We start from the raw sequence: 27,268 nt of genomic DNA on the forward strand, positions 1-27,268 counted from the left end.
GAGAAATCCGCTGATAGTCTAATTGGGACCCCTTTGTACATGATTCTTCTCTTCTCTCGCTGCTTTTAAGATTCTCTCTTTATCTTTAATTTTTGACATTTTGATTATGATGTGTCTTGGTGTGGTCCTCCGTGGGTCCAGCCTATCTGGAACTCTCTGTGCTTCTTGGCCCTGTAAGTTCACCTCCTTCCCCAAGTTAGGGAAGTTCTGCTTCATTATTTTTTCACATAATTTTTCAATTTCTAATTCTTCTTTACCCTCTGGCAATCCGATAACCCGAGTGTTCATTCTCTTATAGCTGTCCCAGAGGTTTCTGAGCCTCTCGTCATATTCCTCACTCTTCATTTCCTCTTTCTGCACTGGTTTGACTGTTTTTTCCCTTCCTATGTTCCAATTTGTTGATTTGATACCTGATTTTCCTTCCCTCACCACTTGTTTTGTATGTATTTTTGTTCATTTCAGCAGGGCTAGCCTTCCTTTCTTCCCTGTCTTGATTCAGCCCCGCTATTAGGTCTGTAAGTTGTCTCATAACTCTGGCTCTAAAATGAGCTTCCGAAAGATTTGCTATTTGTTCCTTTCTCACCACACTGTGGTGCTTTGCCTGGGGGTGGGGGTCCAAGATGGATCCCTGCTGTTACTCTCTGCTGGCGAACAGGGCCGCCTCCCAACGGGGTCTGCCTTCTTGGGCATTGGAATCGAAAGCTGAAGGATTCAGCAGGGGCGGCTCCCAGGCGCCTCTCTCCTCCCCCCAAACACAGGCGTCTGCTCTCTCTCAGCCTCAGGCTCGCACTTTCTAGCCGTCCGGATGAGCACCACTTGTTTATGACTTCATATGTTGGACTTTCATGTAGCTTTATTTTCAGGAACTTATTATTATTTTTAGTTTTGCATTTGTTGTAATCCTTCTTAGTTGTAGAGGGAGACAGAGCGTGTCAGTTTATGCCTCCATCTTGGCTGGAAGTCCTTGGTTCCCTACTTTTAATTGGAAAGTAATTTGGTTTATATTTTTAACACACCTTTAAAACTATGAGAGGTGTCATAGATTTCGTAGTTAAAATTGTTCAGTCTACAAATGAAAATCAGTAAATCACTGCCAGTTTCCAGACCTGTTGAAGGAAAGAGAAAACAATGAAGGCAGTTAATGATCTTGTGGTCTTGGTTAGCACTCATTGAAAGAGTCATGGATGAGTTTTATAAAGATTCTGTTATATTTATTCCAATATAAGATTTCCTTTTCTATCTGAAAACAAAAGGAATGCTTGCGACTGCAGATAAGGGGGGACTACTCTTCATATGTGCAAAAGATCATTTTGTTTAGTATACTTAAAGGAGGGGTTATTTTAAGCACTCATTTTTTTTTTTAAAGTATATTTTATTGATTGTGTTGTTACAGTAGTCCCAATTTTTTTCCCCTTTCCTCCCCTCTGCCCAGTACCCTTCTTCCCTCTAGCAGTCCCAGCCCCCTTAGTTCGTGTCCGTGGGTCGTGCATGTAAGTTCTTTGGCTTCACCCTTTCCTGTATTATTCTTAACTTCACCCTGTCTATTTTGTACCAACCAATTATGCTTAATCCCTGAACCATTTCCCCATTTTTCCCCATTTCCCCATTTCTCCCCATCCACCCTCCCAGCTGATAACCCTCCAAATGATCCCGATACCTATGATTCTGTTCCTATTCTGGTTTGCTTAGTTGGATTTTGTTTTTATTTTTTAGATTCCGTTGTTGATAGTTGTGAGTTTGTTGTCATTTTAATGTTCATAGTTTTGATCTTCTTTTTCTCAAGTAAGTCCCTTTGACATTTCATAGAATAACGGCTTGGTGATGGTGAACTCTTTTAGCTTTACCTTGTCTGGGAAGCACTTCATCTGCCCTTCCATTCTAAATGATAGCTTTGCTGGATAGAGTAATCTTGGTTGTAGGTTGCTTTTCATCACATTGAATACTTCTTGTCAGTCCCTTTTGGCCTGCAAAGTGTCTTTTGAGAAATCAGCTGATAGTCTTATAGGCACCCCTCTTTAGTCAGCTCTCTGCTTTTCTCTCGCTGCTTTTAGGATTCTCTCTGTATCTTTCACCTTTGGCATTTTAATGATGATGTGTCTTGGTGTGGCCCCCTATCGGTCTAGCTCGCCTTTGACTCTCTGTGCTTCCTGAACTTGTATGTCTATTTCCTTTGCCAAATTTGGGGAGTTTTCCTCCATTATTTTTTCATATAAGTTTTCAATTTGTTGCTCTTCCTCTTCTTCTTCTGGCACCCTCATGATTCGGACGTTGGCACGTATAAAGTTGTCCCACAGGTTCCCAAGCCTCTCCTCAGTTTTTAAAATTCTTGTTTCCTCATTCTGTACTGATTGACTGTTTTTTTCTTCTTTATGTTCCAAATAATTGATTTGAACCATGGTTTTCTTCCCTTCACCATTGGTTTTATGTGGATTTTCCTTCATTTCACTTAGCATAGCCTTCACTTCTTATGTGTCTGTGATACTCAGGCATATCTGTCAAGCCTGTGAGCATCTTTATCACCAGTGTTTGGAATTCTGCATCTGTTAGGTTGCCTGTCTCCTCATCTGTTAGGTTGGCTATCTCCTCATTGCTTACTTCTCCCACTGGAACCTTGATCTGTTCCCTCTTTTGGGCCATACTTCTCTGTCTCCTCATCTTGACAGGCTCCTGTGTTTGTTTGCCTCTGTGACTTAGGTAGAGCTGTCGCACCTGTTGCTTTGTGAGGGGTGGAGCCTTAGGGATATGTCAGTACAGGGTGAGCTGTTTCACCCCGTTATGGCGCTGTATGTGGTGGAGGGGTCTGAGAGGGAACAATGTAGCTTGTCCATCATTCGCTCCTTTTCTAGGCACTTCTCCTACTTCCGTATGGAACTGGCGCCCCTCTAGCTGTTGCCCTTGCCATTGTTCCCAGAGTGGGTGGTTCTGTGGACCTTCTAGGACTGTGGGGGCCCTTTAAACAAGCAGACTCTGCTGAGAGACCAGCAGTTTCTGCCTCCACCCCAACCCCCACTGGTTTGCACAGTCAGAGGCAATGAGGCTTGATTTTCCCTGGTACTGGGACTGTGAACTGCGAGGTCTGGTGAGGAGCTGGGAACGCTCCCCACGTTTCCCTCCTGACTTTTTAAAACGTTTGACTGTGCTTTCCACCAGTCTGCTGCCACCACCACACCATGTCCTCTCCGCCCCGGCTACACCCCTCTTACTTGTCTGGATGAGTATTTCTTCTTTATATCTTTGTTTGCTGGACTTCCATGCAGTTTGACTTTTTGAAACTTATGGTTGTTTTTAGTTATGAGGTAGTTGTGTTCCTTCTTAGTTCTGGAGGGAGACACAGTGTGTATGTCTATGCCTCCATCTTGGCCAGAAGTGTAAGCACTTATTCTTAATAGTGGATTATTCCAAAAGCAATTGACGATACTTACTTAAAAGTTTATTTTGCACTGAACTATATGTTTTTATATACATTTACTAATTAATTGGAAAGCTTTAAAAAACATTTGTGTCCTCTTGTTTTGGTCGAAATATTTTCATTGTGATTGAAGGAGAAGTATTGTGGAAATAATGCTGTAGTTAGGATTAGACAAATTGGTTTTGTATTCGGCCAAGTTATCTAATTACTTCTATGATCTTGAACAAAGGATTTAAACTTTGTGAACTTCAATTTTAACACGGTAAAATGGGGGATAATATGTGTTCCCGCACCAGGATGTTGTGAGATATGAATGGGGAAAATATTTTGGAATATACTTAACAACCATAAAGAATTACAGAAATGTAACATTTTAAAAAACTTAAATAATAGTGAGTTCTTTAAAGAACATATATACTGTAATATAAGGTTGCGTTAACTACATCTTTTAAAAGATGATAGCTTCTCTGAATTTTAAGGCAAGTGTTTTGGTAGAAAAATGCTTCTACCCTTTCTAAATGTATGGTCTAAATCTAAAAATATGTAGTCAAATATCCTAAATAAGTCATAATATTAGGATAGACAATTTCTGGGAAACAAAACAGCAGATAGATTTTAAATAGTATAACATTGGACCAAAAGGTGAATATGATCATGTTAGACTGAATTAGAGACACCTTAGCAAGGTGTCCGTCAGTCCAAGACCCTGACAAAGTTGGAATGGGGGAACTGGGGGCTTATGTGACCAAGATGGGGAGTTATCTACGTTCCTTTTTGGGATGGGCATTATTTTTCATCTCGAAAATCTTAATTCCACTCAACCTCACCCCACCTCTGTTTGCTCTTAAAAACTCTGGTCTTCAGTAGAGAGTAGTGTTATCATGCTTTTTGTCAGTTCTATTAAGTCAGGATTTTAAAAAGTGTATGGTTGAATAACAGCTGAACCCCACTGCTGTTTTTTAAAGAAAGGAAAATGACAAGTTAAAAACAACTTAAAGCATAAGCCCTATAGAAGTTGGAGCTGTCATCTGACAATTTCTTTTACGCACACCCCACCCCTGTTTTTGTGTTAGGGCTAAAAGGCAATGACACTGGAGAGAGAGTTGCAGGTATTATGGAGGCACATGCTTTTCCTCACCCCCCAGAATGGTTTTTGATACCTTCTCTGAGTGGTAGAACCCTAATGTGCAATATATAGAATCTAACAAATAAATAGATATCCTAGCCCACAAAATTGAGTTTTTACCGCTGAACCTACTCCCAGACACCACACCTCGGTGAAATCAACATTGTTTATAACTGTTCTGAACTCTGTTTTATACTCAATCCTACAATACTCCATTCTTTATATGTCCCCAGGCTCTGAATATTAGTTAGTTTTTTTCATTTTATGATAGCTTTCTGAGTAGGATCTTATAAGTTTCTCCATTTGCACTCATGTATATTTGCTTTATCTCTTGCAATGATTTTAAGTTATACAAATCACAGTTCTTATTTTGTATCTTCCTTTAGTGGTTTGCAATGTTTCCAGGGTGGTGGGGACTCTTGTTGCAGCAGACCAGATTTGAAATGAACCAGGGAGCCGATAAGTGACTTTTCTGTCATAGCAAGCACATATTTTAAGAACAATCTTAACTAGATTGTGACAATTAATTACATCCCTGAAAGAAATTGGGGTAAAAAGAGCAAGAACATTTGTAAATAAACTCTGTATGTCACCAACTGTGACATTTTAGTAGCAACCTGTTAAGTGAATGTATAATAAAATGGGGAAAGATATAGTAATCAATTTTTGTTCTTTTGACCTTTCTAAAAACTAAACAAAAAGAAATTTTTTTGTGTATGTTCCTCCTTGAATCAGGACATAAATAATAAAAAAAATATACAAGGAAACATTAATAAATCAGGTAAAGAGTAAATTTTCATAATTCTCTTTCCAGTACAAAGCTTTATTCTTACAAGTTTAAGATTTTTTATTAATCTTGGCCTTGAACATTGGACAAAGTACCTCTCTCTTTTGAGTACCTGTAAAAAAAATCATTTCCTTTATAAATCACTTGGGTGATTAGAAGTACATAAGCATGTACTTTGCAAAGAAACAGCCTTTAATTATATGGTCTGTCACTTTGAGAGGTAATGAGAAAGGGAAAAGAAAAGAGATAGGATCTCTGTCTTTAAATTTTGTGCAGTTTTAATTTATATACACACATATATGCACACACATTTACTATGAAGAAATTAAAAAAATTATTTTAAATTATAGTTAATATAAAATATTATATTTCTTTCAGAGCTATGCATAGTATTAGACATTTATATAATTTATGAAGTGATTGCTCAGATTAAGTCTGGTATCCACCTGGCACCATACATAGTTATTACAGTATTATTGACTATATACATCCCCATGACTATTTTGTAACTATTAGTACTCCTTAATCCCTTCCTTTTATTCACCCGTCCCTTTAAGCCCCCTCCCCCAACCCCAGTCAGGCAACCATCAAAATGTTCTCTGTGTTTGAATTTGTTTCTGTTTTGTTTGTTCATTTATTTTGTTTTTAGATTCCACAGATAAGTGAAGTCATATGGTATTTGTCTTTCTCTGACTTAGTTCATTCTGCATAATACCTTCTAGGTCCATTCATGTTGCAAGTGTCAAGATTTCTTTCTTTTTTATAGTTGAGGAACATTTCATTGTATCCATGTACCACCTCTTCTTTATCCAAATTGTCTATTGATGGTCACTTAGTTTGCTTCCATATCTGAGCTGTTGTACATAATGCTGCAATGAAAATAGGGGTGTATATATCTTTTCAAATTAGTGGTTTGGATTTCTTTGGATAAATATTCAGAATTTCTGGGTCATAAGGTAGTTATATTTTTAACTTCTTGAGGAACCTCCATATTATTTTTGCAGTGGCTGTACCAATTTGCATTCCCACCACCCACATCCTCGCCAACACTTATTGTTTGTTGGTTTATTGATAATAGCCATTCTGATAGGTGCAAGGTGATACTCTCATTGTGATTTTAATTTTAATTTTCCTGGTGATTAGTGACATGGAGCATCTTTTCATATGTCTATTGGTCATTTGTAGGTCCTCTTTGGAGAAATGTATATTTAGTTCTTTTGTCTATTTTTTAATTGGTTTGTATGTCTTATTGATGTTAAATTCAATGAAATTTTTATATATTTTTCACAATAACCCCTTATCAGATGTGTATCATTGGTAAATATCTTCTCATTTACTTGGTTGTCTTTTTGTTTTGTTGATGATTTCCTTTGCTGTGCAAACACTTTTCAGTTGATATAGTCCCATTTGTTTATTTTTGTTTTCCTTGCCCAAAGAAACATATCCAAAAAAGTATTATTAAGAGCAGTGTCAGAGAGTTCACTGCCTATGTTTTCTTCTAGGAGTTTTATGGTTTCAGATTTTACATTTAAATCTTAATCTACTTTGAGTTTATTCTGTATATGGTGTAAGAAAGTCATCTAGTTTCATTATATGTATTTGTTCAGTTTTCCAAACATTATTTATTGAATAGACTGCTTTCTTTACCTTACTGTACATTCATGTCTCCTTTGTCATAATTGACCATATCAGTGTGGGTTTATTTTTGGGCTTTCAATTATGTTCTACTGATCTATCCATCTGTTTTGATTACTATAGCCTTGTAGTATAGGTTGATATCAGGTTGCATGATTCCTCCAACTTTATTCTTTCTCAAGATTGCTGTGGCTATCTTTTGTGGTTCCATATAAATTTAAGATTATTTGTTCTAGTTCTGTGAAAAATGCTGTTGGTATTTTGATAGGGATTGCATTGAATCTATAGATTGCTTTAGAGTGTATGGACATTTTAACAGTGTTAATTCTTCCTATCTATGAACATGGTATGTTCTTCCATTTATTTGTATATTCAGTTTTTTTTAAAATTGTCTTATAGTTTTCCAAGTACAGGTAACCCCCGTGTAACATGGTTGTTAGGTTCCGAACAAATGCTGTATTACGTGAACTCGTGTTATACAAAACAAAGAACTAGTACAAAAAGGGGGGGTTAGATTCCAAAAATTAAAAAAACATAGTATTATATTTTTATAATTAAGAGAAATATCTTTATTAAAGCAATTTTCATCAAAAGTATTACATATTAATATGAATTAAGTAATGTTTTCTTTATCATCACTACTAAGCTCCATTAACCTAATGCGTTTTCTTTTTGACAAGATATCCTCATCCTCTGAACTTTCTTCAGCATTATTTTGATTTCTATGCTCTGCTTTTTTGCAAAAAATCTTATTTTAGATTACTTGCTTTTAGCTGAGAGATCTTTATAAATTTCGTTACATGTGCTAAGCACTTTTGAAGTTCTCTCTTAAACTTTGTGCTCCTTTCAGTGCAAGGATCTTTATTTAAGAAATAAAACTAATTGTTTGGCTAAGTCTAGGCCTTTCTTTACTCTTTTTAGAGTAAACTGTTTAAAGTCTTCGTTTTCATCAGTGCTATCGTCCCTTAAGTAATCTTGGCACATTCCAGATGTCATTTCCACCAAAAGTGCTTCATCAGTTTCTTCTTCTACCAGCAATTCTTGGATATCTTCTACAGTCATATGTTAGAGTGAAACCGTGTTATGGAAGTGTGCCATGTTATACGGGGGATACATGTGTAAGAAATAAGAACATAGTGACTCCCAAACCAGTAAAAAGTCATTAGTAACAAAGGGCAAATGTAATTAAAGGGTCTTAAGGGCAAATGTAATTAAAGGATCTCTGAGAAGGGAGTTGACAGTATTAGCATATCTACAAATCACAATAGGGGCATTTAGGTAACCCTGTTAGGTTGTAACTTCGGAGTAACCAGTAATGGAGAAATGGGGAAGACGGAGAGGGGAGGGGGAGCTAATCGCTCTTACTTTACGGTGAGGAAGATAATCACTTTAGGGTGGCAATTTTTGGGTGGCAATTTTAGGGTGGAAAAGATAATCACTTTAGGGTGGCAGTTTCAGGGTAGGGAAGCTAAGACTATAAAACCAGTTTCCTTTGTCTACTTGGCGTGCACATTCTCCTGGCTGTGAGGGTGCGCCCGGCTCTGCAGACTCGTGAATAAAGGCCTCGCTTTACTGCCCAAGTCCTGTGTCCCAGTTTTTATTGTGAGCGTTTCTCACACATGTATAGGTCTTTTACCTTCTTGGTTAAATTTATTCCTAGGTGGGTTTTTATTTTATTTTATTTTTATGCAGTTGTAGATGGGATTGCTTTCTTAATTTTTCTTTCTGATAGTTTGTTATTGGTGTATAAAAATGCAAGTAGCCTCTAAATAGTAATTTTGTATCCTGATACTTCATTGAATTCACTTATTAGTTCCAATAGTTTTGATGGAGCCAAGAAATTATTTTTAAGTATGACATTTATTGGTAATTATTACTAATTTTTCTATAGATCTATGTAAATCTGTATCCATTTATTTGGAGTCCTGAGTTTAAAAATTTTCAGTTAGTATATTGTTCTCAACTTCAAAGGAGTTATTCACACCAGCACTGGACTGGCCAGTAAATGGATCTTTCAAAGTTTTTGACTGAGATATGCTTCTTGCATTCCCACTGTTTTTTCCCACCTTGATTTCATGCTCAAGTTTGGTGATTTATTTCTCCAAGGCCCTGTTAACCCTTATTAACCTTTCCCACTCGCTCATTAATCTTTTCCACACTTTTATAAACACTACTTATGTTCTTAAACATATTCTACACTCTTAAACCTACGTAATTTTAACAACATAAGTATACAGTACTGCAAAATCCTGTGATATAGCGATAAATAATTAAGTATATAATATAAAAAAAAAATCCCATGATACAGTGAGGCTGCAATAAATGAACTGCGATATAGAGAGGGACTACAGTACTTTTCACTGTTAATAAATCCTATAGAGACCACATTTTATGTTAAAACACCTGTAGGCCCAGCATTATGGAGTGATTGATACCATTAGTGAAGCAAATTGCTGTAAAAATAATTAACTATATATATTTCAAAGTCTTGCTCTGGCTGCTGAGATCTTGGGGAGTTTCTTGGTCTTAATTCACCTCAGTTTATGCATTTGTAAAATGGAGATAATAGAACATTTAGAACATGCCTGGCATATCTTCAATGCTATACATGTGCTTACTATTATTATTACTATTATCACCATCATTTGTAGTAATAATAGGTCATATTAGGACTTTTTTATTTCCCCTCTGAAAGATAAAAGCATCAGTATGAGTGTCGAGAATGGCAGAGTGGGAGAGAGAAAAACATGAGGTTCAAACTTAGGGAGCTTACATTTTAAAAAGGTAAGAAAATCTGTGGGATACAGTATTCCTTGGGCATACTTTTATTCATGTGGAGATGAACAGCTAAGCTTACCCTTGATGTATCTTTGTATTTATGTGCACCCAGCACATAAGTAGGCTGTCAATAATTAATTCCCTTGGGTTTACTTTTGAGGCTTTTAAAACATTTTTGGTACTAGGGAATACCTATGTGTGTGTTGTCCTCCTAATCATACAATTAAAAATTACCTTTTTATACCTTATTAAAAACTGTTTATTTCCTACCATGTTATTTTAACCTTTATTCCCATTTTCCTTATAGCATTTGCCTAAACTACAGAAATTTGTGTTTTACTATGTGAAAATTAATGGTATTTCCAGCAATGCTCAGTTGTGCAATATACCTGGAGTTTAAATTGTGGTATTTGCATTCTTACTTGCCATTTAAACTAAGAGTTTACAGTAGTCATTAGCAATTTGAAGAAAACATGAATTTTAAACGAGGTGTTATTATGGAAGTTCTCCCATTGAAAATCTGCTAACCTGTTTCAAAATAGTTTTGAGTAGCTTTTATTGGAAATAAAAATTGGTAGATTTTATATATGTTTTAGATACTTATAAGAGCAAGTCAATTAGCAAAATACAACCTACTAGAAAAATGTATAAAAAATAATTCTTAAAAGAAATATATAGTCACAAACACAAACCAAACTCTTCAGTTTTAATAATAACCCAAAAATGGAAGGGAAAACCATTGTTTTTTAACGTATCAAATTGGGAAACACATTTTCTAAAACTAAACTTAAAGGCCATTTCTTTTCTCAGTGATATCTTTTCACATGTAAATCTTCTAAAAAATTTACCATGGACATAAGACTTAATATTACAATCTTTTGAAATTGAGCATGTTTGTGGGGAAAGAATGCAGGGTAATGGTAGACCAACACGTAGGATGACCTTCCAGCTCTCATGATTTACTGGAAGGTCTTGTGTTTGGCAGCAGAGCTATTGTCACTTTTTGATGTGTATGTACAAGGTGTGTTTGCAACCACTAAGCACCTGCTTGAAGGGCTCTTTCCCTAGCAACCATTCAGAGGGAAGGGTTGGTTTCAGAAAAAGTATTTTAGCTGCTGGGCACAATCAATTCTTTATTATTTAGAGTTTATTGATCATGTTTCTCAATTACTGTGCTCCTCTCTACCAGAAGGTAAATCAGAGCAAGTAGAAGTCAGTTCTTTGGTGACGGCAGCTTTTATGAGAGAATAATTTTCACTTTAAAGACTACAGGAAATGGCAATTATTTGTATGCTTTAAATATTGATGGTGTCCTTGTTTCTTGTCTACCGATCAGTTAATTATTACTCTACTAATAATTGTTGGCTATATTCTTGTTCTTTACTCTGGTAATGCATTGGTATGTTTTACTTGGTTTTCAACTATAGACGTTAAACCAGTCTCTTATATTAGATTTATTCACTGTCCTTTTTAGTGAAAACTTCTGAGGTCTGGGAGTCCAGAGACGCTTTTCTTTTCTTTTCTTTTTTTTTAATGGTGGTGGTTTTGTTTTGGAAGAGGCGGGGGGTACAGTGTGTGCTACTTTCTAACTGTGACTGTACCATATACATTTAACTGTTTTGAATATCAATTTCCTTATTTGTAAAATGAGAGAGTTGGATTAATTAATCCCAGTGGTTTTTTGAATTCTGTGAGGCTGACAGAAATTTTGTCCAGTGATTTGTTAAAATACTTGTAACAAATATATTCTGCCTCTGGGCTCTTCACACTACAGTGGCTAATCTTCCCACTGGAAGTTTTTATTTTAAATCAAAACAGTACCTCTGTTACTTATTGAGGTTGTTTGTGTTTTTCTTATTGGAAATAGAGATTACTTTCATACTGTAATTGTGATTAGCTGAAAAGATGCGTATTTTACAGTAATTAGAATACATAGAGTTAACGAGCATAAAAGGTGGTGTAAACTAGTGCCTTCTCTTCTCACAGAGAAGTATTCTATTTCCTGATGATTGAGATGATCTAAACAAAGCAATTAATTTTATTATGGTATGATATCTTTAGCCCAATACTACTTATCTTATTCTGTTCAAAGAAGCTGCCAAAGGTGCTTAGGCAGAAACATACAGTATAATTTAGCATGCAGTTCAGAGGGACCAGAATCTCAAATTGCATATAAGAAGGTCTCCTGTTTATTTGTCCTTCTGAGCTGTAAGTTCATCTATGTTTGAAGAGAGAAGAGAAATACTAGTTTTTCTTCTTTGCAGGAAGGTAGACTGCCTAGCATATGCATATTTGGGTATGGGATAAATATGAGGTGAGGACTGGTCAGTGCTTTTTCAGCCTTCTATGGCCACTGGGAGAAGGGAGAAACTTTCTGTCCTTCATCAGTTTTTTATAGATGTGAAATTTAAGGCAGTTTTCATTTTATAGCCATGATATAATTCAGCTAATTTGTGGAATTACTCTTAATTTTTATGGCTGTTTATCTGGAACATTTCTGAGTACTCATGAAAGGTGAAGAACAGAGATACCCATATATAGGGACTGTAGGTATCAGGCACACTAAGACTGGTCTTTTTGAACCTTGGACAGTGGCTCTGCCCCCTTGGCCCTAAAGCCCAAAACATGCATCCACCACAAATCCCAAGTTCACCTTCAAACCACACTATACTGCTTCCCAAGTAGCGCTTGTGACCAAAAGAGACCTGAGAAATTTCAGACGCTATGCCTGTCTCCCTCCTTTGAACTCTGGATGTTCTAAAATTATGAGACGTCTCTGGTTTGGGTCGTCTGATTAAAACTAAAAGCACCGTGTAATCCATAAACACACTTTGTAATGAAAAATGACTAAACTAATTTGGTTTACAATGAATCCACTTACGTTATTTTATTATTTTGTTGGGTTTAGACATATTTTGGTAGATCCCAGATAGAGAGGGGGTTGAGGAAGGAGATTATTTCCCAGGTGAAAGTAATGACAGACAGTGGATTCTTGTCCTGGCTTCATCTCTAGTGTGATATTAGGTAAGTTGGCTAACCTCCATGTGCCTCAATTGTGTCAGATACCAAATGGCTGCTTGCCTTCTAGGCCGAGTTTTTGTAAAAAATAAAAAAAGATTTCTGTGTCTTGAAAAATGTTAAAGCCATGGTGATTACTTAAAACTATATAGCTTTTAATATGAAATCGATACTCTTAATAATCATGTGCAAGATTAGATTTAAGAGTTAAATTGGGACATTTATCCAATTAAAATGTTTTCTGTAACAAGGATTGAACCCAGGCTGTATCAGATTGAGTTCATAAGAAATGAGTTAGAAATTTAGTACATTAGTTCCTTGATTTCTGAGGAGTTAAGTGTGAGAATTTAATGCTGGTTGCACATTCTTAGTTACCATAACATTTCAGTCATTAGCCTGATTGAAGAAATCTCTAACAGCCATAGAGGAGGCAGAAACAATAATCCTGTTGGCTTGGCAGGCGCTTGCCTGTTTAGATACTGTGTCTCCAAGTGGAGTCCCCTTAGGAACCTGGGAAAGAGGACTAAGGGAGGCCAGCTGGGCTCCTTGGGACAGACACCAGGAGACCTTGCTCTGCTTCACTTCCCACTCATTGTGCTGCCCAGGCACTATCACTTGAGAGACCTGGCAAGGAAGTGAGAAGGAAGTGAATGCCACTGTTGGTTCAGAATGTTCCAGTGTGGTTGGAAAGTTTGAAAGGTGGCCTGGGTGAGAGGAACAAGACCTTATTGACAGGGTTCCATCCTGGTCAAGTCTGTTTCACATCAACCTTCTAAATAATCCCAGCTCTCCCTGCCTTCATGGATCTTGAGCACTTTCACCTCTGTCTAAAGAAAGAGAGAGAGAGAGAGAACAAAAATCTTTCTGGGCAAGTATGGTAGAACACAAAGTATTTTAACTTTTTATTCCAAGAGAAATTAGAAAATGTGGAGAGCATGGTATTGCCTGCTTCATAATGACAACGCCAAGAAGATAAAACAAAACATATTTTTTAGGGCTTTCCAACCTAATGTAAAATTGTTCATCTTGTAAATGCTTTTTCTATTATGCTCTTTTCTCATTGATTAATTTATAAGAATACTGACTATTCTCACATTCCTGATGGTCATGTAGAATGACCTGAAATGTCCTGGTCTGAATTATTTAGCCCTCTTACATTATTTAGTTTGCATATTGGGTATATAAAAATTATGCAATTGTGTAAATCATAATAATGAAAGGAAAAGAAATATGCTGACCATTTCTCTTCTTCTCCACATGAGTCTGTAACTAGAATATTTATGTCAAGAAGTCAGAATAAAATTACTGGAGGTTTTAATGAACCACAAAATGTGTCCCTGGTCGTCGTCGGCAGCCGTCCGTCTCGAGAGACGATGGTGTAGCTTCTTAAGAGTCTATCTGCACCGCCGAGAATGGTTGTGCAGTCCGACTCGGGAGTGACACGGTATCTGTCTCCTCCCGTGTTGAATCGACATCTTGCGATGACGCTGGAGTGTCCTCTCCAGTGAAGCTGAAGCTACAGAGCCTGGGCAGGGTGATATGGAGGGTCTGCTGTTGCCCATGCAGCAGACCCCCCCTCTCTTCGCAGCTGAAGGATCCAAGGGAAAGACGGAGTCAATACAGCTTGGCTTCAGGTGCGCCGCAGGAGTTGCCGGTGTTGACTACAACGTCAAACCGCCTTAGGGACTCCGGCTCCGGATTTTCTGTCGGGGTATACCTTGCCTTATCCCGCTTGAATTTATTCATGACATTTTCATTAATGTACTGAACACTCTCTAGGTAGTTCTGTCATTTTTAGGACTCATAGGTGTCTCCAATTTCAGCCATAAGTCTAGTAATGGTAATACATCCTTCTTTATTTTTCTTTTTTCTGGTATATCTGATAGGGATATTTTAAGCTTTTTTAAAAAATAGGAAGTCCAAATATTCCCAGTTACTTTGGAGTATACAAATTTTTAGTAGTTGGAGCCCCCGTTTTTCTGTGTGTCTGGATAGCATGGAGGGGACCTAACCTGGATTGAAAGCAGAAGAGCAGTTGCAGGATTGCTTGCAAAATGCCTACATATTCATTTTTTGATCAAGGCTGGGGACCTCTATAACAGTGATTTCTCATAGTTTTTGTACCTAGAAGTGACACATGAGATATTTTAGTTTTAATGGACCACTCTTACCGAGAATTTTTAATTTTATTATTTTACTTTATTTTTTTAATTAATTAAGTTTTAGAGAGGGGGGAAGGGATGGAGAAAGAGAGGGAGAGAAACATTAATGTGCAAGAGATACATTGATTGGTTGCCTCCTGTATTCCCCCAGTTGGGGACCTGGCCCACAACCCAGTCAGGTGCCCTGACCAGGAATCAAACCAGCAACCTCTTGGTTCACAGGCCAGCACTCATTCCACTGAGCCACACCAGCCAGGGCTTACCCAGAACTTTTTAAAAAAATTCTTAAAAATCAGCTGAAAATCCCTGTTTAGTTAGATGCTTTCACTTAATTTAGTGATTAACTGCATGATTTAATACATATACAGATGAAGTACTTAATATTTCATAAAACAGATAAACATCCTCCTTTTTAAGTTTGTGTGCACGTGCACATATATTCAGTGTTAATAATACAAATCTGATCATGTCTGCCACCCCCACCCTGACTCTTACCTTAAAATCCTTTCTTCAGCGACTTTACAGAATCCTTGGATTAAAAGCAATCTCCCACCAGTGTGTGGAAAGCCTCCCAGCAAAGGAACTCACCTTTCTCCTCTTTACCCTGGTGTCTTTTCTCAGTGCTGTCAGCACTCTGGTGTTCTTTGTCTCGTGTTCACACTCACTCTGCTCTCTCCCCAACCCCCAGAGCTACCGTCTCATCCCTTCTCAAGAGATTCCCTTTTTGCAACCCTCAGAATTAGAGTTTTATGTTACTACAGTAGTACCAAGGCCTTCTGCTTTGCCTCACTATTTTGTACCAGTGATTTTCAGTCTTCTTCCTATCATGGCACACATAAACTAATTACTAAAATTATGTGGCACACCAAAGAATATATCTTTTCTATCAATCTGACATGAAAAAACAGGTATAATTTTAAGTCATTTATACCAGAGGGCTGTTGTTGTGTTGGCTGTTTTCATTTTTTAATTTCAAAATCTAAGAGAAAAGAGGTCAGTGTTCCTGACTTAATAAATAGTCAGGTAGTGCATGCTTTAAAACTGGTTGCTTCTTACATGCTTTTCTCAAAACTCTTAATCTTGGCTGCCTTCTTGATCTGACATTTGTCAATTTTCCTTCTGTTCCCAGGATGGTTCGTACTTGGCTGAGTTCCTGCTGGAGAAAGGCTATGAGGTGAGTGACTCAGTGAGCAAGCACAGGCTAGTGGAATCACTTGGACACAGTGGCCTCCTGCTTCCTCTGCTGCCGTCCTCCTGTGTGTGTTTTCCACTGAAACTCTGATAACAAACCAAAATCAGGGGAAGAATGTGCCTTTTGGCTTGTAACCCTGCCAGCTCATTGTACTGTTTATCTACTGGTGAGCACTGGTGGCTTCCCCCTTCCTTAGTGTTTTAACTGCTTTGCACGCTTCCCACATTTTCAGATAAAGCAGCAACCTGTGTAAGCTAAAAGCTGTGGCATTATTAGGGTTAATTCATGATGTGATACGTTACATAAAAAAGTTCTACTCATAGTGAAGTCACTTAATTTCGAAATTGCACAGAGCAATAAAAACTAAGTTGATCTTGCAAGCATAAATGAAAAATTAATGCTTACAGATTTTGCTTTCTAAAAGGCAGCCATATATTTTATGGAAGCTGAAACTTCTGGGTTCACTGCTATCATCATTGTCTTTGTTTCTTTTTTCTCTCCTCCTTCTCCTTCAACATTTTCTATCTTCTTTAAAAGAAACAAGAAACAAGGGTATCATATTTTAAATTTGGTACAGCTTTGTGTGTACATCTTATCATTTTAAAGAACAGTTTTCAGATATGTACACTTATATAAATTCGTGTTATACAGAGAACAAAACTCTGCATAGTGATCCATATGCCCTGCCCTGATTTGGGAATATTTACATTAATAATTTTGGATTCTCTGTTTATCCCAGTTGGAGGTGCATTGTTTTAAAAGTGTGCACTGTGGGCAAATGAACAAACACCAGCAAGAAAACAGGATTTGCAAAAAGGAAACTTAATTTTTCACTTTAACTCATAATCTTTTTTTTGAGAGCCTTGACTTTTAGACTTTAAGAAGTAATAGCAGATATGTTTAGTACCTTCTATACCCTTACCTAATAGATAGTTCTGTGTCTTACAATAATATCAAAATAAGGCAATTAATTATGAATGTATTATATATGTACATATATGTTCATTTACATAGATTCCCACTATAATTCAGAGATAAATACATATTGTACAGGGCAGTGGATTTTAGAAGGAATTATATGTAGTGCAGAAGAGTTGGTTTTAGGTGCGGACTGATTTTTATTCAGGCTAGATGAACATAATATTGCAATATATAAATTTAAAAGGAAAGATGTGGCAGAGAGATGTTGGGGCAGACCAAGAGGGCTTTAGTGGCTAGAGAGGTGTTAGTGATTTGGCTGTGTATTGAGTAAACCAAGAGAAGGAACTAAGTAAGAAATAGCTAGTGGGCTTGGACATGCTACTTCAAAATATGACACTTTGGCATAATGAATATTTTAAGCTGCCATAAAGAAAATGGCAGAAGTTTCTCCTGTAAATCTGCCTTTTGTCAGTTTAATGTAGAGGAGGAAAAGGATCCCTGGCTGGGTCTGAAAAACATACTAACTTATTTAATATAAGTTTTACATGACAGAGAGCTTTCTTGAGGAAATGAAGATCTGAAGAAACATTTAAGCTTAGGTATTTTAGTGTTAAGTTTGATGGAGAGTGGATAGTCTTGGAGAAATATGGTAGGTAGGTCGAGGAGTGTGAGGTAAATGTAGTACACTAGAGGAAACCTAGAAAAGTGTGTTTGGATTCTTCTTGGTGTCCCCTTGTTTTTGGAGATAAGGATGCTCCTTTCCTCTACATATAAGGAGAGCATCTCTTACTTGATGGTTTTATGACTTCTTCAGGGGAAAGGGCAGGGTGGACGTCAGAGTGGCCTTCCTGTTTCTGCCATTTTCTCAAACTCCTTCAGTTTAAAATAGTCAGTATGCCAAGGTGCCATATCTTACAGTAGTGTGCCCTGAATTCCATCATAGTCATCACAGTTTCAGAAAAGAGAGATGGTATATCAGAAGGCATGCTCTAATTGCATAGGTGTTGGAATTTACTTCCAAGGTGGACATTTGGGACTGAGACTTGAGGAACAAGTATTGTCTGTAGCTAGTCCATAGAGAAAGGGAATGACAGTGTGAGGTGTGGCAGTCTCTGTGGTGGAGTAGTGATCGAGTCTGGGATTAGTCGATATGGTAGATTGTAAATATTCTCAGTCATCAGAGTGGTGCTATTAGGAAGAAGACATGCATGGAGAAGCAAAGCTCCATTTAAATGTCTTGTTAAGGAACTAGTAGACTTCAGAAGATGGGTAGTAATGTTCATAAATGGATGAGCGACATAGAAATGAATGAAATAAGAACCTAGGACTGCCACATGAACTACAAATGTTTTTGGTCCATTGGCATTTGAAAATTTAAGAGCAGGTTTTATTCTGATGAAGACAGACAATAGAAGGCCCATTTGGCAAGTCAAAGTTAATGGGAGGAACGAGTTTTTGAAACAATGATTGGAAAGAGAAGAGAGGTTTAGGAGTGAGATCCATAAATTGATAGAAAGAAATGCTATAAAAATATTAGGTGGAAGATACAGAGCTACAAAGTATAACCAGAAATGATCCCTTTTAACATAGGGGAAATAGGAGTTTTGTAAGATTGGGGGGAATGAAAGGGTGTTTATCCATACTATATTCAATTTTAATAGGCTGCTGTCTTCAGTTTTGAGAGATTAATAACATTGGAGGATAAGCTATTAAGAGGAATCTTATGGTAGCACAGGCTTTATCTTTTTGTGCTTAGATCAAAGTAAACGTGAGTGATTTTTCAAAGAGGCTGCATTGGAGAGGTTCCAGAATTATCAGCCAACATTACCTGGTTGCTCAAGACAATGAGCAAAATAATAGGGTAAACAGCATGCAGTAGGATTAGAGGGGGATATACCTGTCTACACCTAAATTGACAGGGTCAACATCAACAATTTTGGATGAGCACAGACTTCTAATTCAGCAGTTTCTCAATCTTTAATGTGCATCAGAATCTCCTAGAGCCCATTATGACACAGATGGTTGACTCAGAAGATTGGAATCTGCCTTTTCCAATAAACGCTAGTTGTTACTGATGCTGTCCTCTTGGGTAATACAGAACCACTAGAACTAAAGGTTCAAATAAGATAATTTAATCATAAGATATAGGGTTGGACAAAAAGTCCATTTGGTTTTATTTTTGTAAGGTGATTCTAGTAATTGCTTAGTTGTCTTTAACTTTATTTGAAACAATTTTGTTACATTGTATTGTGATAGCTGTCATATCAGCATGCATTTAAAAAATGCATACCGCCCTTACAACGTAACAGGTGCGACAGCTCTACGTAAGACACAGAGGCAAACAAACAAAGGAGCCTGTCAAGATGAGGAGACAGAGAAGTATGGCCCAAAAGAGGGAACGGATCAAGGTTCCAGTGGGAGAACTAAGCGATGAGGAAATAGCCAACCTAACAAACGAGGAGATAGCCAACCTAACAGACACAGAATTCAAAACACTGGTGATAAAGATGCTCATAGGCTTGACAGACATGCTTGAGTATGGCAAACGCATAAGAGAACAAGTGAAGGCTATACTAAGTGAAATGAAGGAAAATCCACACAAAATCACTGGTGAAGAGAAGGAAACCGGGGTACAAATCAATGATTTAGAATATAAGGAAGAAAAAAACAGTCAGGCAGTACAAAATGAGGAAACAAGAATTCAAAAAAATGAGAGGCTTAGGAACCTCTGGGACAACTTTAAACGTGCCAACATCCGAATCATAGGGGTGCAAGATGGAGAAGAGGAAGAGCAAGAAATCAAAAGCTTTTGTGAGAAAAAAAATGAAGGAAAACTTTCCAAATTTGGTGAAGGAAATGGACATACAAGTCCAGGAAGCACAGAGAATCCCAAAGAAGCTAGACCCAAAGAGGAACACACCAAGACACACCATCATTAAAATACTAAAGGTTCAAGATAAAGAGAGAATCTTAAAAGCAGCAAGAGAAAAGCAGAAAGTTACCTACAAAGGGGTGCCTGTAAGACTATCAGCTGACACTTCAAAAGAAACTTGCAGGCAAGAAGGGATCTGGCAAGAAGTATTCAAGGTGATGAAAAGCAACGACTTACAACCAAGATTACTCTATCCAGCAAAGCTGTCATTTAGAATGGAAGGGCAGATAAAGTGCCTCCCAGACAAGGTAAAGCTAAAGGAGCTCATCTCTACCAACCTATTATAAAAATGTCAAAGGGGCTTACTTAAAGATCAAAATTATGAACATTAAAATGGCGACAAACTCACAACTATTAACAACTGAATTCTAAAAAATACAAAAAATATCCAACTAAGCAAAGCAGAATAGGAACAGAATCATAGGTATGGGGATCATTTGGAGGGTTATCAGTTGCGGAGGTGGGAGAGGGTTGGGGAGGGGGAGAATGGGGAAATGTTGCAGGGATTACAAAGCATAATTGGTAAATACAAAATAGACAGTGGGAAGTTAAGAATAATATAAGAAAGTGTGAAGACAAAGAACTTATATTCATGACCCATGGACATGAACTAAGTGGGGTGGGATTGCTGGAGGGAAGCTGGGTACTGGGCGGAGGGGAGCAAAGGAGAAAAAATTAGGACCACTGTAACATCATTTCAGTAAAATACACTTAAAAAATATATACCAAAATTGCTGAATTGTGTAGCCATTTTAATATTGAAAATGGAAGAAAATATGCAACATTTTCTCTACATTATGCTTTATTATTTCAAGAAAGGTAAAAGTGCAACTGAAACGCAAATAAGGATTTGTGCATTGTACAAAGAAAGTGCTGTGACTAATCGAATGTGTCAAAAGTGGATTGTGAAGTTTTGTGCTGGAAATTACTCACTGGATGATTCTCCATGGTAGGGGTAGACCACTTGAAGTTGATAGAGATAAAGCTGAGGCATTAATTAAGAACAATCAATGTTATGCCATGCAGGAGATAGCTGACACACTCATCCTGATCAATAAAGTTATTGATGAAAATGAAAAATGTGTCTTATATATAATGGAAAAAACTATATGGACTTTTTTGCCAACCCAATAACTTGTGGGGATTTGCTTCTCTGAGTTCTCATACTATTTTGAGTCTAGTCTTGGTATAAGGAATATCACTATAAATTCTATGAGTAGACTTAATACTGTGAGGCCGAGTTCTTCCTAGACAAGAAATGGACAGACTTTAATTGGTTAGCATAGTGAGGTCCTTCATTGTGAAAATGGGGAAGCAACAGTCAGCTGGAGGGAGACAAGTCAAAGAGTAGACAGATGGCTGGGTAGTAAAATGGGACTGCATGGCAAGAACAGACTATAGACAGAATTAACATAGCACAATTAGATTTATTCCTTTACTACTTTTTAAGTGAAAGAAACAACATAAAGGTATAAAAAGCTTGGCTAATCTTAAAGCAAAAACAGACATTGATGACTGACTTTAAAAGAAACGTCATATATTCATAGACTGATTAGTCAATGTTAAATACTTTGTATGACTTCATAATTAGATTCCTGATCCTGTGGGGCATGGTCATCTAATGTGGCCCCTGAAATCTTCGTATCTGATCATGTTTTGAATTAACTGTTTTAAAGGGAAAAACTGAAGGAATGCTTCATCCCTGGTACAGTTCTCATTGAGAAGAGACTGTATTTAAAGGTTAAAGTTACAGTTCTTACTCTTGCTTATTTCTTGAATTTTGCTCAAGATTAAAAATTAAGGAGAGCATAAAGTAAATGGATCTAATTCTAGTTAATTATTTGTAGAATATCGATAGATGCCATTCATGATGAAGAAAACTAAGATATGTCAGGTTTTATACAAAATCACTCTTTAAAAAGTTATATATTTCTTTGAAAGGACAAAGAAAAGATAAACATAGTTATAAAGAATAAAAAGGCAGTAACTACATACATAGCAATAATTATATTAAATGGATTAAAGACTCCAATCAAAAGACACGGGTAGGGGAATGGATATAAAAACAAGATCCACATATATCCTGTCTACAAGAGACCCACTTGAGAATGAAAGACACACTCAGACTAAAAGCAAAAGCATGGAAAAAGATATTTTATGCAAATGGTAACAACAAAAAAAGCTGAGTAGATATACTTGTATCATACAAAATAAATTTTAAAACAAAGGCTACAATAGACATAAAAGGATATTACATAATGATCGAAGTATCAATCCAAGAAGAGGATATAACCCTTGTAAACATTTAGGCATCCAACATAGGAACATCTAAATATACAAAGCAATCTTGATGAACCTGAAGGGAAAGATTGACAGTAATAACAGTCACAGTAGGGGATTTCAGCACCCACTGATGTCAATGGCTAGATCTTCCAGACAGAAAATCAAGAATGAAGTAGTGGCCTTAAATGACACACTAGATCAGATGGATTTAATTGATATTTTTAGAGCTTTTCACCCCAAAGTGGCAGAATGTACATTCTTTTCAAGAGCATGGGAAACATTTTCTAGGACGGATCACATGTTAGAACATTTAAGAAGTCTCAAGTTTAAGAAGATTGAAATCATGTCCGACATCTTTGACTACAATGGTATGAGACTAGAAATCAATTAAGAGGGGGAAAAAACCCTGAAAATCACACATGGAGACAAAATAACATGTTACTAAACAATGAAAGGGTTAGCCACAAGGACAAAGAATGCATCAAAAGATATCCTGATACAAATGGAAATGAAAACAAATGACCTAAAAATCTATGAGAAACAGTGAAAGCCGTCTTAAGAGGAAAATTCATAGCATTACAGAACTACCTCAGAAAACAAGAAAATTCTCAAATAAACAATCTAACTTTACACTTAAAGAAACTAGAAAAAGAACAACAAAGCCCAAAGTGAATAAAAATTTAAAAAAAATCTAAAAAACTGTACAAAAAAATCAATGAAACCTAGAATTAGTTCTTTTAAAAAATAAACAAGATTGATGAACCATTAACTAGACCGATCGAGAGAGGGAGAGAGAGAGAGAGAGAGAGAGAGAGAGAGAGAGAGAGAGAGAGAGAGAGAGAGAGAGAGAACCCAAACAAAATCAGAAATGAAAAAGGAGAAGTAACAACTGACCCCAACTATGCCACAAATTGGATAGTTTGGAAGAAAAGGATAAGTTCCTATAAGCATGCAATTTTCCAAAACCAAATAAAGAAGAAACAAAAATCTGAACAGACTAATTATAACTAATGAAATTGAAGCAGTAATAAAAAAAAACTTCCAACAAAAATGTTCTGGACCAGATTACTTCACAGGTGAATTTTACCAAACATTTAAAGAAGAATTAACACCTGTCCTCAAACTATTCCAAAAAATTCACAAGCAGTGAAGACTCCCAAGCTCATTTTACGAGGCCAATATTATTGTAATTCCAACATTAGATAAATGCACTACAAAGAAAGAAAATTATAGGCCAATATCCCTATAAAAACAGATGCAAAATTCCTCAACAAAATATTAGCAAACTGAATTCAGCAATATATTAAAAATATCATGCACCATGATCAAGTGAGATATATTTCTGGGATGAAAGGTTGGCACAATATCCACAAATCAATTAAGATACACCACATGAACAAAATGAAATAAAAATTGTATGATCATATCAATAGGTGCAGAAAAGCATTTTACAAAAATCCAGCGCCCATTTATGATAAAATCTCTTAACTGATCAGGAATAGAGGAAATATACCTCAATGTAATAAAGGCCTTATATGGCAAACCCACAGCTAACATTATGCTCAATGGGGAAAAAACTAAAAGTGTTTCCTAATATCAGGAACAAGACAAAGATGTGTGCTTTCACCACTCTTCTACAACATAATACTGGAAGTCCTAACCACAGCAGTCAGACAAGAAGAAGTAACAAAAGACATCCAAATTGGAAAGAAGTAAAACTGTCATTATTTGCTTATAACATGATACTTCATACAGAGAACTGAAAAGATTCCTCTTCATACAGATTCCACTGAAAAACTATTAGAACTGATAAAGGAATTCAGTAAAGTAGCAGAATACAAAAGAAATATTTAGAAATTGGTTGCATTTTTATGTACCAATAATGAACTGTCAGGAAGGGTAACTAAGAAAACAATCTTATTTACAAAGGAATACATTTAAACAAGGAGGTAAAAACCTGTACTTGGAAAATTACAAACTATTGAAGGAAGAAATTGGAGAAGATGCAAATAAATGGAAGCATATACCATGCTCATGGATAAGAAGAATTACTATCATTAAAATATCCAAACTACCCAAAACAATCTGTAGTTCAATGCAGTCCTTATCTAACAATGGCATATTTCACAGAAGTATAACATGATCCAACAATTTATATGGAACCACAGAAGACCTCAAATAACCACAGCAATCTTTAGAAAGAAGAACAAAGTGAGATATCATGCTACTTGATATCAAACTATACTACAAGGCTATAGTAATCAAAACAGCATGTTACTGGCATAAAAACAGACACATAGATCAATGGTACAGGACAGAGAGCCCAGAAATAAACCTGTGTTTATATGATCAGTTAAACTTTTGACCAAAAAGTCAAGAACATACAGTGGGGTAAAGACTGTCTATTCAATAAATGGTGTTAGAAAAAACAGATTCTTGCAAAAAAATGAAACTACACCACTTTGCACTGTACCCAAGAATAAACTGAAATTAAAGGCTTAAATGTAATAATTGAAACAAAAATTCTATAAGACAACATAGGCAGTAAAGTATCTGATGTTTCTAATAGCAATATTTTTTCCGATATATCCTCTCAGGCAAGGGAAACAAACAAACAAAAAAAAAACAAATGGGGCTGCATGGAAACTGTATAAAGTTTTGCACAGCATAGGAAATCATCAACAAGATGAAAAGACAACCTGCTGAATGGGAAAAGATTTTCGCCAATGATGCATCTGATAAGGGGTTAATACCCAAAATTTATAAAGAACTTACACAACTCAACACTAAAAATTCCCCAAACAATCTAACTTAGAATTGGGAAGAGGACCTAAATATACATTTCTTTCAAGAGGACATACAGATGGTCCATAGATACATCAAAAGATGATGGACATCAATAATCATCAGAGAAATGTAAAGTAAAACCATAATGAGATATCACTTCACACCTGTGAAAATGGCTATCCTCAATAAATAACAACTCTTGGTGAGGATGTGTGGTAAAGGGAACCTTTGTGCACTGTAGGTGGGAATGTAGATTGGTATAGCCACTACAGAAGACAGTATGTAACATTCTCAAAAATTAAAAATGGAACTGACATACGATCTTGTGATTCTACTTCTGGGCATATATCCCAAGAAACTCAAAACACTTAATTCAAAAGAATATATGTACCCTTATGTTCTTTGCAGCCTTATTTACCATAGTGAAGATTTGGAAGCAACCCAAGTGCTTACCTATGAACAAGTGGATAAAACTGTTGTGGTACATATATACAATGGAAGTATTACTTGGTCATAAAAAAGAATGAAATCTTACCATTTTTGATAACATGGTTGGACCTAAAGGGTATTATGCTAAGTGAAATAAGACAATCATAGAAAGTCAAATACTATATGATCTCATCTATATGTGGAATCTAAAGAACAAAATAAATGAACAAAAAGACTCACTGATACAGAGATCAGACTGATGTCTTCCAGATAAGAAAAGAGGTTGGGGTGACTGAGAGAAAGAGGTAAAGGGATTAAGAAGTACAAATTGGTAGTTTGAAAATTGTCACAAGGATGTAAAGTACAGCATAGAGATTATAGTCAATAATAGTATAATAACCGTATGGTGCTAGTTGGGTACTGGAAATATTGGGAGTTCACTTTGTGAAGTATATTATTGTCTAACCACCTTTCTATACATGTGAAATGAATACAGAATAATATTGAATGTATACTGTAATTGTAAAATAAAATTTAAAAAGTTAATAAGATAGAAAATATGCAACAGGGACTTTCAAAACAAACAAACAAAAATAACTTTATGTGTTTATTTCTACATGTTACTCAAATGCAAAGGGTAATTCTCTTTTATACCCTGTCAGCCAGCTTAGAGCAAAGGAGAGAAAGCCCTTGGACCCCGGTGCTGGACAGCCTGTGTTCTAATTCTCCTCTGCCACTTGCTGGCTCTGTGACCTTGGGCAGGTCACTGGACTTTTCTGAGGCTTACTCCCTTCCCATAGATGGGGATGACAGGCGCACCTTTTCCCCAGGGTTGTCATGAAGATTTGGTGAGACAATCCATGGAATACAGTCCAGAGGAACTCTGTGAGATCGACAGGACTTGTTATAGAAGTGGTAAGAGTGACACAGTGCTTGATGTTGACAAGCCGAGGGCCACAGGTTTTGTAGCAGGCTCCTTAGTCCAGTTCATTAAATAGCTTTAGTGAAAGGCGGGCATGTTACAATTCTAGGATCCTAGCATTGTGCACATTCCTTCTCCTTATAAGGGGAAAAGGAAATCGACAGAAGTGAAGCTTCTTATGAAACTGCATTCTAGTTTTTAATGCTTTCCTAGCATTACTGTTAGCAGTAAGCCAACAGCATACTTGTGTACACTTGAAACTAATGCAAAATAATATTGAATGGAAATTGAACAAAATAGAAACCATAAAAATTAAGGACAAAATTAAACCCTTTAAAACTGAAATTTTACCTGGGAATATGTGAAAAATCTATATTAAATAACTTGGTAACAGCCACATCAAAACATACAAGAATTTAACATAAAGAAGAGATAAATTGTGGGTTTCCCTTCCAGGAAATGTAGTACAACTAGGGAGATCAGGAGGACAAAAATGGTATATAAAGCTTGTCTAGTGTTATCTCTTGAGAAATTACTTGTTAGGATATGGAATTTCTGTGCTTCCATTCTTGGTCTGTGAGAATCCTTGAAATACTTTTTCTGGGTTGTATGTCCCAGAATCAGTAATGAAAAACAAACTTACGGGTTTCATTTAGAAACCATACTGAGTGTTGGCATGATGCATCGTGTCCAGTCTTTAACATGACTACTTACTAGCTGTGTGGTCTCAGGCAGCATCCTCATTTGTAGAATGGGAGTAGTAAAAGGATGGATATTGTGAAATTAGGTGATTTATATCTATAAAGAACAGTATGCACATGGTCACTGCCGCATGTTAGCTATTGATGCTACCTACATAATCTATACTTTTAAAAAAGCAAAAAAGC

The 27,268-nt window shown here is 36.5% G+C and overlaps 1 protein-coding gene across 2 annotated transcripts in view; it reads left to right on the forward strand.

Annotated features, from left to right (window-relative positions):
• Positions 1-27,268, forward strand: part of GMDS (GDP-mannose 4,6-dehydratase) — a 747,100-nt gene that overhangs the window by 115,735 nt on the left and 604,097 nt on the right. For both annotated transcript variants that reach the window (XM_090269914.1, XM_090269913.1), the window contains exon 2: positions 16,045-16,089. In XM_090269914.1, coding sequence (XP_090126040.1) covers positions 16,045-16,089 — 45 coding nt within the window. The remainder of the gene's footprint in view (positions 1-16,044; positions 16,090-27,268) is intronic.

The sequence above is a fragment of the Furipterus horrens genome, unplaced genomic scaffold, assembly GCF_987537825.1.
Source record: "Furipterus horrens unplaced genomic scaffold, mFurHor1.1.pri manual_scaffold_3, whole genome shotgun sequence".
Classification (NCBI taxonomy): domain Eukaryota; kingdom Metazoa; phylum Chordata; class Mammalia; order Chiroptera; family Furipteridae; genus Furipterus; species Furipterus horrens.